This window comes from Asparagus officinalis, chromosome 8, assembly GCF_001876935.1.
Source record: "Asparagus officinalis chromosome 8, Aspof.V1, whole genome shotgun sequence".
Lineage (NCBI taxonomy): Eukaryota > Viridiplantae > Streptophyta > Magnoliopsida > Asparagales > Asparagaceae > Asparagus > Asparagus officinalis.
The window spans coordinates 118,047,125-118,058,872 of NC_033801.1; the positions used below are offsets into that span (position 1 = coordinate 118,047,125).

Sequence of the window (11,748 nt, forward strand, 5' to 3'; positions counted from 1 at the left end):
GATACCCTTGAATCTCAGTAGTATATATGTGTGATAGTATATATAGTAGCTATATTAGGTGATATATATATATATATATACTATATGAGCTTATTATATATTAGTATAGTATGATAGTATAGCGTACGTAGGTATATCAGTATGGATGAGAAATGGGTGATGCTTGGTACCAAGGCTAAAAGTTGTGCGTTGGGTAGTGAGTGGCATAATTCATGGGCGCCACTCATTCAAATGATTGCAGGTATTCCATGCATTGCCTAACCCATGTTGAATGTGTGGTCCGCCCATTTGAATGGAGTGGAGGGGATTGTGTCGACGTCGACTACCAAACGAAAAATTTGTGCTGGTAGGTACCGAAGCAACCGGCAGTATTCCTATCTCTCTCTCTTATCAGTCTCTCTCTTCTTCAGTCTTCTTCTTCTCTCTTACGTTATATAGTAATGATAATATATATAGGTAGTAGTAGGTATAGGTTATATATATATATATATATTATATATATAATGCAAATCTGTACATCATAAATAATAGGTGTGCGTCGGGGGCTATTTCCTAGCATCATACCTTTGATGTTTATGTCAGTATCTTTTATTGGAGATTATCACTGATAAAAGCAAAGAGGGACATTGGGGAGACAATTTTTTTTTGTCAATGAAAAAGTTTTTTATTCATTAAAAAATGTGAAGTTGAATTACATCTCTTAGATTACAAACCGAGCCTGACATGGCTCTGGATGCTCAAGATAATCTTTCAATATATTCCTTTACATGAATTGGTAATTTCTCATTCAAAAGTTTAGTGAATATCGTAAACTTCAGTGCACAGAATAGTGTATTTGGGTCTCGTGCACGTTGTTGAAAAATCCTAAAGTTCCTTTCCTATCACAGCATATAGATCGACACTGACAATGCCATCTTTTTGAATTTAGCTTTAAAACCAGACCCTCTCAAGTTCATACTATACCAAGATGAAAGTTGATTCCAATTGCATGATTTTCAATTGAAACCAACCCAGTCCATCACTTTGTTCCAAACTATCGCTGAATATTGACAATCAAAGAAAAGGTGACTGCAGGTTTCTTTTTGGTTAGAAATTGAGCATAGCACACATTGATTTGAATTGAGGATCCTCATTCTGCACAATCTGTCTTGAGTTAGCAGCCTTGAGATCGAAGCTAACCACAAGATGAAAGAATGTTTAGGGTAGTGCCAACCACCCTATATAGTTCTTGATAAAGCTGTTGAATGCATTTGCTGATTTATCCTCCTGTACATTTTAGATATGCTGAATTTATCTCCAGCACTACAACTATTAATAACAGAGAAGAGGTTATCAATGTTACCAAGTTTCTCAGCTAACAAGTCCTTGACTTTTAGAATTTGTTTCCACATCCAAGAGTCACATTCTCTGCTCTGCACTTGCCATATGCTGTTCTGCCTCAAGTAGTTTCCATGTATCTATTTAATCCATAGTAAATTTTTTTTATGATGATTCATCCAGAGCAATTTAGCAGCAGATGCAAAATTCTAATTTTTAGCTGAATACACCCCCAAACTATCATGTTTGACATCCTGGCAAATAGTAGACCATGCCACCAAGTGAATTTCATGTGCCCATAGGAATTCAGCACACATCTTATCAATCTTCTTAAGCACTTTATTTGGTAATATATAAGTACTTGTCCAAAACATTTGAATCCCCAGAATAACTGACTTGATCAGTTGTAATCTCCCTGCATAGGATAGTGTTTTGTTATTCTGGTAGTTTTAAAACTGAGAGGAGATTTTGCTGATAAGAGAAGAACAATCAAGCCAAGATAGTCTCTTTGAGATGAGAGGAACTCCCATGTATCTCATAGGTAAGGCCCCTTCAGAGAAATTGAGATATGATCATATTTGAGTTTTTAAATCCTCTTCAATACCACTCAGATACAGTGAGCATTTAGCAGGGTTAGGTTCCAAGCCTGACACTTGACTAAACTCCTTGAGACACTCATTTAATCTTGAAATAGAGCTCATATCTGCTTTACCAAAAAGCAAAGGATCATCTGCAAAAATTAAATGTGAGATTTTCAATCTATTGCATTTAGGATGAAATTTATAGTTCCTGTCATCCTTGAGAGTATCCAGCTTCCTTGATAGATATTCCATGCCTATAACAAACAGATATGGAGACATATGGTCACCTTGCCTAAGTCTCGCACCTTGAAAGTATCCATGCAAAGTGCCATTGATTGACAGAGAGTATTTTGGAGTTAAAATACATTCTATTATCCAACCAATCATATTTTCAGGAAACCCTAAACCTGACAACAACTTCCTGAGGAATTGCCAGTGTATTGTGTCAAAAGCTTTTCTCAAGTCTATGTTTAAAATGGCTCTTGGAGAAGTCTTCTTTCTAGAGCAATGTTTGATGAGATCATAAGCTCGTAAAATGTTGCTGGAAATAAGCCTCCCTTTCACAAATGCACTTTGAGCATTACTAATCAAGCAGCCTATGATTTTTTGAATCCTAAATGCAATGATTTTTGAAATGATTTTGTAGACACAATTACAACAAATAATTGGCCTAAAATCTGTTGCATTTTGAGGATTGAGCACTTTAAGAATTAGGGTAATAGCTGTAGAGTTGAAGGTACCCAATAGCTTACCAGAAATAAAGAATTCCTCTATTGCTTCATAAAGATTATCTTCAATAATGTCCCAGAAAGCTTTGAAGAAATAAGCGCTGAAGCCATCTGGACCAAGACTTTTTTCATCAGGCATGGAGAAAACTGCATGTTTGATTTCAGGGGAAAAATGGTGTCTTACCGTCTTAAACTTGTTTATTGGGGGAAAAATGGACCAACATTAAATCTAATCGCGCAAAAAAAAAAAAAAACCATGTAGGACTTAAACTGATTTTGTTTGGCTAATGTCCGGCCTTAATCAATGCCAAGATTGTTCTACATATCCAGATCCAACTAAACTCGTTTATACCAAGACTACATTGGTGAATAATGTTAGTCAAAGTGAAATAGACCACTAGAAAGAGACTATCAAAAAGAGAGATGGTAAAAAAAAAAAATTTGGGGGGAGGGGGGACCACCATGAGCATATTGACCACCGGAGCATACAAAATCTTAAGCAGCAGTCAATGTATATAATGCTGATATCTTGCGCGTGCAGGATTGGACCACTGCCACTGCTCACAATCATCAAGTGCTGTTTGCATAGGAGATTAAAGTCATGAGAATGCAGCAAACAGGCTTTAGTACATACGTTATGTTTTCTGAACTCAGCTGTAGCTGACTCTAAGCGCGCTTGACTTTTAACACTACCTGCAGCGAGTACTTTTGGTGACGTGCAACTGATGTAGTAGCAGAAAGAGCCCTTGCTGTAAGTACTGCATGTGCTTTTATTTGGTTGGTAAAAGATTTGTATTGCAAATGAATTTGACATGAGAAGCTAGCTAGACTTCCAACATGACTCAAGAGAAACTTTGTAGTCCGTACGTAACTTATTTTTAGGTCAAGAAGACGAGCATGAGGCACTAGTAGCTAGGAAACAAACAATCACAGATATGTCCACAATGGGAGTATCACAGATGGTATATTAATTAAGGGAAAATTGCTTCCAGCCCCCAAAACAACCCAAAACATGCTCTGCCCCCCCCAAGACCTTTTCAACGTTCCTTTTACCCCCAAAACCGCCCCCGATTTTCTTCCAGCCCCCAAAACCAATCCCCAGGCGTAACGCCGTTTAAACCCCGCTCGAAATGCCCAAAATACCCTTACGTTTAAAATTCCCCGTTATGAGTTACCTCCTCGTCCGTACCCTGTCATCTCTCTCTTCTGCAAGCAAACGGACTCCAGAAACCCAATTCAAAACCCTAGCCCTAAATCAACCGACCCCAACTCAAACCGAATCAAAGCAAAGGGATCAAAATGGCCGGCGATTCAACCCCCAAAGCCAACCTCAATGCCGACCACAGCGAAAGCGATTACGCCCAGCGGTTCGAAATCTCAGAAAGAGCCCATACAACTGCAGTGCGGACTGAATCTGAAACTCAAGGTCTAGAGGGCAGCACCGGCACCACCGGCGCGTCCAACGATGCCACTAGAGCGCTTCTTGGTCTACAAGAGCAGCACGTGGCAGCACCCAAAAGGTAATTTTTACCGCAAGTTTTATGTTGTTAAGGTTACGATTTGATTGATAATGCTCTTAGTCTGGTGGGAAGGTCCAAAATTACGGTGTCTGTTAGCTGTTGAGGTTACTGTTAACATGCAAGGTCTATGCTTTTATTGCTGAGGTTGTTGTTTATTTGTAGAGGTTAGGCTTTGGTTGTTAAGGTTAGGTTTTGGTTGATAAGGTTGTGGGGTTGTTGTTAAGGTTGTTGGTTACTGCCTTTATTGTTAAGGTTGTTGTTTAGTTGTTGAGGTTAGGCTTTGGTTGTTAAGGTTAGGTTTTTGTTGTTAAGGTTATGTGGTTGCTGTTAAGGTTGTTGGTTTACCCGCAAAGTTTACAGCATAGCTGTTATGTTTACTGATTATACTCAAAAATGCTCTCGTCTTGTGTTTTTGTTTTGTAGAAAAAGGGCAAAGCCAGCTATTACGTTGCGGCCCACCGCCAGCTTCGGTGCCTATCACGACTTCATGCAGAATTTGGTGACGCGTATGGGGCCAAGGCATTTTGCGGCCTACGAAGATAGTGTATTCAGACACTACGTCCAATTTGGCCCACCTGGCGTCGATCTTCCCACCTTTGAGCACATTTTGAGTCAGTGGGACAAGAAGAGCAAAAAATTCGTCTTCACCGATAGGAATGATGGAGAAGAGATCCCATGCTCATTCAACCTTGAGTGGGTAATGGAGCATACATGGTTCTCCAATGAGGGGCTTCATGTTGACCACAATCGGGACAGGAAAAATAGGATTTGGTCCAGGTTCTTTGACAAACCCGAGGCGGGGGGTTCCAGCAGTATAGCTCCCCCCAAAGGAGGCCCCACCAGACGCAATGTGGAGGACCTGCTCTTGAAGCTGGTACTATCTTCTGATCGCCGAGATGTGAAGGACTTTGTCCTGCTACAGATCCTCTATCAGCTGAGCATGATTTGGTGTCCAAGCAGTGTTTCCGGCGTTCCTAGGCATTTATTCAAGTACGTCGACAGCATCGAACAGGTCAACAACACTGCTTGGGGGACCTATATATTCAGTGAGACATCTGACGCGATAGAGAGGGCACTGAAGGGTCCTGAGCCAGGGAAGACGACATTATATCTGCAAGGGTGTACCCCTCTAGTTTGTGTAAGTAATCATGTTTTTTACTGATTGTGAAGGTTAGGGTTTAGTTGTTAATGTTACAGTTTCGTTGTCAAGGTTACGGTTTGGTTGTTAATATTACGGTTTGGTTGTTAAGGTTACGTTTTTATTGTTAGGGTTACTTTATTAATTGTTACGGATGAAGGTGTTTGTTAAGTTTTTATATCTCTAATGTGCAGTTGTGGTATTATGAACTCACCGGCATCAAGAAGCCAGCACTTGGTTGTACGGTGAGGCCTCCCCTGACAAATTGGGTGAGACTTGGGCACGTTGCTGGTTCTTTGAGATTGGCCACTGTTGTTGCGAAAGCAAGCAAAGCTACGATAAAGCTTCCACAGCAACATGGACAACTTCAAAGAATCGAGGGAGGTTTTTGGGGGAAGGAGCAGGGGATAGAGAAAGAGAAGAGGAGAGAGAGAGAGAAGAGGAGGATTAAGGGTCCGGCTGCAGTAGACGCCGGCAGGGCTCGTGGCCCAATAGACCTTCTTCACAAGAAGAAGAGGAGAGCAGAAGATGACGACATCCCAATTGATGCACTTGTAAGAACTTAGCAATCGTTGATTTTATTTGTTTTTGAATTAATTAATCGCCAAGCAAAGGTATCCAGACCAACTCCACAATATCTTCCGTCGAATGTTTAATCGCCAAGCAGCTACCATGCTGAATGTTATCACTCAGCACCAACTCCGCTTCCGGGCATAGGTATCCAGACCATTTCTGACCCAATAGCCTCCTTTCATGCATGCGCTCCATTATTTGCTTCCGTATGGTCTCAACCAAAGGTAAGATTCGCAACAATCGTGCCTTTCTTATCCAGCTGTTGAAGGACTCAGCAACGTTTGAAGTAACATGGCCATACCTTAACAACAAAGCACTAACAATAACAATAATTCCTTAAACTAAACATTAAAGGCCTAACCTTAACAACAAATATCCTAAACTTAACAGCAAAACCCTAGCAGAATAACTCTAACCATAACAATAAAAATCTAACCTTAACAGAAAACTGTAGGATAACTCTAACCTTAACAACTATAACAGTGCTGTAACAAAATAACGTCGGGACCAAGCTATCTTACCTTATACCAGGAAAATGCGCGTTTGCCCATCTCTCCGGGGAGTATTCCATTACAGTGACATAAGCCCTGTGATCGATCGCTGCCAATTCTTTCATGTCATTATCCCATTCAGATATTGTGAACTTATAAGCCGCAGATTGTAACAGCTCGCCCAACGTAGTCGCGATATTTGCCTTGTGCCCAAAATCCTTCATCTTTTTTTTGAAATTCTCGACTAGATGCAGAACACACCTTGAATGGAATGCATCTGGAAAGAATTCCTCGACTGCTGCCCTGATACCCTTGTCGGCGTCTGAAATCATTACCAGTCGATGTGGAGGTTGGTAAGGATTTTCCCTATCATACAGTAACGTCCATAATCCTTGTAAGAACCATTTCCAGTTAACCTCATTCTCTTGGTCGCATACGCAATAAGCTAGGGGAAATATTCCCTGGTTGCCGTCATACCCAGTAGCGCTAAGTAGTATGCCTCTGTAACGATCTTTAATAAATGTTCCATCCAAAAACAATAGAGGCCTACACCCAGCAATGAACCCTTCAATACAGGCATTATAACTAATGAACAGTCGCCTGAACCTCCCGTCATCAGCATCAATAACAACACGACTCCCTGGATTAGTTGCATGCACCATGGATTCATACCTGCATGAATATAACAACAAAGCAGTACATTTAGCGAAGGATTCATAACCATAACAAATGATCTTCAAACTTCACGACCAACACGTATACTTAACGACGAACCAATAACTTTAACAACTAATACGTATAGTTAGCAACCAACACGTACACTTAACGTCGAACCGCCAACTTTAACAACTACTACGTATAGTTAGCAACCAAAAGGTAAGAGTGATTTCAGAAGAATAAAAAAGATAAGGACCATCTCAGTGAATCGTAAGCCTCATCATCGTCACCGAACAGGTCCTGTTGAGCTGTCTCCTTGCTCCACCACGCTTTACTGTAGTTAATCTTGATGCCAAAATTAGAGAGCATGTCGTTCTTGATATCGACCGCACGAAGATCTGGCCTAACCTTCAAAACAGCTTGTATTTGGCTAGCAATGAACTTCCTTGATGCCCTTGAGTTGCCAGCATTTGCTCCATGTTGACCGCAGGTGTGGGTAGACTCGAAATTCTTTATGGACATGATAGACGAATTTCTGAGCGGGGAAGCAAACAACATCCAAGGGCAACCATGTGTGTGTTTGAATCGGCAATAGACTCTTATGCGTCTTTGTTCATTGTGGTAAAAATCATACTCGAACCGTTTAGCAATTGAATAGTATTGAAGTGCTAATCTAACTTCACAGCACTAATCAAATTTCTGACCAACTTCACGTATGGAGGTGTGCCACTCAGTTGGGATCTTTGTTTGGTGATTAAGCATGTCTTCCAGCAGCATGATCGAGTCGCCGGTGGGGTTGTCATTAGGAATACGCTCATCATTACAGGTTTGGGTGAACGGGGTATCTGCGCACCGCGAATTTTCTGTCGGTATTGTCCTGAAGTATAAATCAAAATACATAGCCTTAGCAACGAACTGATAACCTTAACAACGAACTCATAAACGTAACAACCTACACATATCCTTAACAACTAACCCTTATACTTAAGGGCAGACTCGTGACCTTAACAACAAACGCATATACTTAACATCAAACACCATAACTTAGCAACCAACTAGTATACGTAACAGCCAACAAATAACTTTAACAACCAGTGCTTAACATAACCTTGACAGCCAACACATTACCAAAGCAACCAATGCATGAGGTTAACAACTAATGGCAAAACCTATCAGTGAACTCAAAAGGAAATCTGGAGTGTAATTCCTACGCAGTTTCCGGCGTAGTCTGCGTGTTCTGCGAAGTTGAGGATTCCGTAGCGGAGGTGGCATACAAATTCGCGTCTGTAAATCCATTACGCTGACAATACTCGAACATCAAATTTAAGTTGTCGTCATTGTCAATTGAAATGCTGAATTTCTTTTCCCTTTCGCATATGAACTTCAGTGAAAGAGATTGCATTGGTATTTTAAGCCTTTCCGCCACTCGATATTTCAAGCTGATTATTTCTGTATTCTCTTTGATAACGACGAATACACCGTCACCACCTTTGTTGCTTTTTGCCTTCGTTACCACGCATAGAAGAGATCCATCCGCCATTTTATTACAGGGAGTGGTTGAAGAATCGAAGAGGCTTTTATTGAGGATAATTAAGTGGAAGGAACAACTTAGCTTGAAGGGGGATATAGCTGGTGATAATATCTGATGATAATTTTGGAGGGAAATGGGAATTTCCCCCCCCAAAAAAGTCATTCATATCACCATTTAATGCCTACAGTCGAAACGATGGGTTTCCGTCGTGAGAGGGCGACGAACACATGCTGCGAAGGGTATTTTGGGCATTTCGAGCGGTGTTTAAACGGAAGGTGGCCTGGGGATTCGTTTTGGGGGCTGGAAGAAAATCGGGGGCGGTTTTGGGGGTAAAAGGCACGTTGAAAAGGTCTTGGGGGGGCAGAGCACGTTCTGTGTTGTTTTGGGGGCTGGAAGCAATTTTCCCTATTAATTAATTACAATTTATAAATTCATCAGACGAAAGTTTTCGTCTACGATAATGTTTATTGAATTTATCGAATATTTTAAAGAAACTTTTGTAGCTCATAACAAATTATGACGTCACTATGTTCACAAACTGAGAAGTACTGAAGAGATAACTTACTAGATGCCATATTATTGCTGGTGCTGCACTGAGATACATAGACACCAATCATGAGACAACTGTCGTTGAACATGACACAAAATATGAGAAGTGAATAAATAATTTAAATAAAATATTTAACTGGTTTCCTGTTGGAGTTATATAATAAAGATAACTTAAAACTTGGGCTTGTAGAGGAAAAGATGAAAAGTTTAGTCCCACATAGGAAATGAGATAGAAAAAAAAGGGTCTTTATAAGCCTTCCCTTTCTCTCCTATGCCTAGAAGAAAACAAAGGTTATGCTCCACCGGCTGTTTAACCCTATAAAAGGATCAAAACTCGAATAGTTTCATACAGTGAAAAAATCAACAGATCTCTTCTCTCCTTCTCTTTTCAAAATAGTTTTCTGTTTACGCTGGTTCCCTGAAAGTCTAGAAGAATTCGCAAAACCTTCTTGAAGTTCGTGCCGACGAGAAGGAGGTCGCACACGACCTGCGGACACGAATGCAGCTCCGGACTGAGGGGGCCCTTAATCAGCTAAATATAATTTTTATTTTTGAACAATTAACATGTGATAAATATTTTGTAACAGAAATATTTTGTAACGGCAAAAATTTATTAGTGTGATTAAAAACGTGATAAATATTTTGTGAATTTATTACGTAACGGAAGCGTTTTTTTAATTTTATAACGGCTAAGTTTTATTAACGTGATTAAAACGTATTAACTACGGGTTTATGTATAACGGCTGTTTAACCCTATAAAAGGATCAAAACTCGAATAGTTTCATACAGTGAAAAAATCAACAGATCTCTTCTCTCCTTCTCTTTTCAAAATAGTTTTCTGTTTACGCTGGTTCCCTGAAAGTCTAGAAGAATTCGCAAAACCTTCTTGAAGTTCGTGCCGACGAGAAGGAGGTCGCCTGACCAAGGGTCGTTGTATCTCCGGAAAATTTTGCCGCGTAGCCCTGTACGAGAGGGGGCAATTAGTTTCTTGGGACAGTGCTTGCACGCCTCGACCATCAGGCTATATTCTAAACTCAGTTTAAATTTATATCTATTTTGAATCATTATCTAATTCTGTTAAAACTGCATTTTGTGATAATTATACTCTAAACAGCTTATATTCCCAACATTTCCTACTGAGACACACAGAAACTATATATTCATGAACCAACTGCACTCTAATAGGAACCTGACTCAATATTCAGCTCACTACGTGCACTACTGTAACTACAATAAATTTTTTTATAAAACATTTATGTTTATTTTAGAAAATTGTTTACTTTTTATGAGATAAACTAACATTTTTGTTTTCTACTTTAATTTCTTTGGAACCATTTTCGCCTTAAAAATGTAGGCTTGTAAATCACATGATACGCAGGTGGTCTTGTTTGGTAAAAAATTTGAAAAAAAGAGAATGAAAATGTTAGTTGCCAAACTTCACAAGGGTCGAAATCTAGGTTTCACATAACTGCGACTACATAAAATTACGTCTTTAACGAAGAGATTTCTCATTGTTAATAAAGAGTCGAAAACCTTCGTAATTGTATGCCAACGACGGGAAAAAATCACTTTGTCGCCTGTCGTAGAAGCCTCCTTCGCTACAGCTTCACGACAGTTATAGGTCCCATCGTTATAGAGTCTACAACAACGGAACATATTATCGTTGTTCATCTCTATGATAGTAATTATCATCGTCGTTACCATTAGTGATAGGGACTTTTCCCGTTGTTACTATAAAATGACGGTTTTGGTTTCCTGTTGTTGTTGTGTAATGGTGGTTTTTTCACTCCCGTTGTTATTGTGCAACAATGGGTGGCAACCCCGTCGTTGAAGGCCAACTGATGACGGTTGGACACCATCGTACAAGTCTTCATGGTGGGTAATTAGTTACCCATCAACGATGTTGTTTTTCCTTCGTTGATATACTAAATACGGTTTACAATCTAGGTTCCTCTCAATGCATGGTTTGTAGAATTTAAAATTTAGATTGCTCTGAAATCATGTTAAAAGCTTCCTTCCACCATCCCCAAAGCTCCTAAATTATGTTAATATTTAAGGATAGTAAAGTTTTACTCTATCAATCCAAACAAAACGCTAGGGTTGGGCATGGACCTGTTCGAACCGCAAGTCTAACTAGCCCAGCCCGGTTTGGGTTGAAACCCAACCCGACCCACACTGGGGTAGACCCAACTGAGCTAAGGTTTAAAGCCAGACCCGAGACCAAAGAGGCAAGTCCCACCCATTATGGGCCCGACCCACCCGTGGCTCGACATAGCTCGACCTTGGTTAGTGATGAATATCTATTTTTTTTCAACATAATGGTTAACATATCTTTTTTCTCTTGTATTTAGATTTTTGCAATTTAAATATAAACATAATGACAATTATTAATTTCTTGTGGATGCAGGTCTTTCTCTAAAGTCCAAACCACGTATATCTTTCCGATATTTTTCTGTTTATCTTCGTGCATTGCATCCGTGTGTGTATCATCTCAATGCAGAGTTTGAAATAGGGAAAAAATAAATTAAATATAATTTTATAAATACAAACACAAGTTTATTATATTCTAAATAGAAAAAAATAAAAAAATTGAAAAAAGAAAGCCATGTGCCGACCCACTACCCATGGGCCGTGGGCGGGTTTCGGCCAGCCCCTGCCCATTG

General features: G+C 39.8%; 2 protein-coding genes across 2 annotated transcripts; one reads left to right on the top strand and one right to left on the bottom strand.

Moving 5' to 3' along the window:
* Positions 3,926–5,850, top strand: LOC109821789. Its single transcript, XM_020387948.1, has 3 exons — positions 3,926–4,146; positions 4,570–5,284; positions 5,479–5,850. Exons 1-3 carry the CDS (start codon positions 3,926–3,928, stop codon positions 5,848–5,850), a joined length of 1,308 nt encoding a protein of 435 aa, XP_020243537.1.
* Positions 5,882–7,527, bottom strand: LOC109821790. The gene is made up of 3 exons (XM_020387949.1): positions 7,262–7,527; positions 6,379–7,020; positions 5,882–6,158 (listed from the first exon to the last, which is right to left on the bottom strand). Exons 1-3 carry the CDS (start codon positions 7,525–7,527, stop codon positions 5,882–5,884), a joined length of 1,185 nt encoding a protein of 394 aa, XP_020243538.1.

What these genes read in the sequence shown, in the direction of transcription:
- LOC109821789 (XM_020387948.1), top strand. Translation starts at nt 3,926, where the DNA reads ATGGCCGGCGATTCAACCCCCAAAGCCAACCTCAATGCCGACCACAGC. An exon ending in CACGTGGCAGCACCCAAAAG is followed by an intron (nt 4,147 to 4,569) that starts GTAATTTTTACC and finishes TTTGTTTTGTAG; the next exon opens with AAAAAGGGCAAAGCCAGCTA. An exon ending in GGTGTACCCCTCTAGTTTGT is followed by an intron (nt 5,285 to 5,478) that starts GTAAGTAATCAT and finishes TCTAATGTGCAG; the next exon opens with TTGTGGTATTATGAACTCAC.
- LOC109821790 (XM_020387949.1), bottom strand. Translation starts at nt 7,527, where the DNA reads ATGTCCATAAAGAATTTCGAGTCTACCCACACCTGCGGTCAACATGGA. An exon ending in GCTTACGATTCACTGAGATG is followed by an intron (nt 7,021 to 7,261) that starts GTCCTTATCTTT and finishes ATATTCATGCAG; the next exon opens with GTATGAATCCATGGTGCATG. An exon ending in GCGCATTTTCCTGGTATAAG is followed by an intron (nt 6,159 to 6,378) that starts GTAAGATAGCTT and finishes TTTGTTGTTAAG; the next exon opens with GTATGGCCATGTTACTTCAA.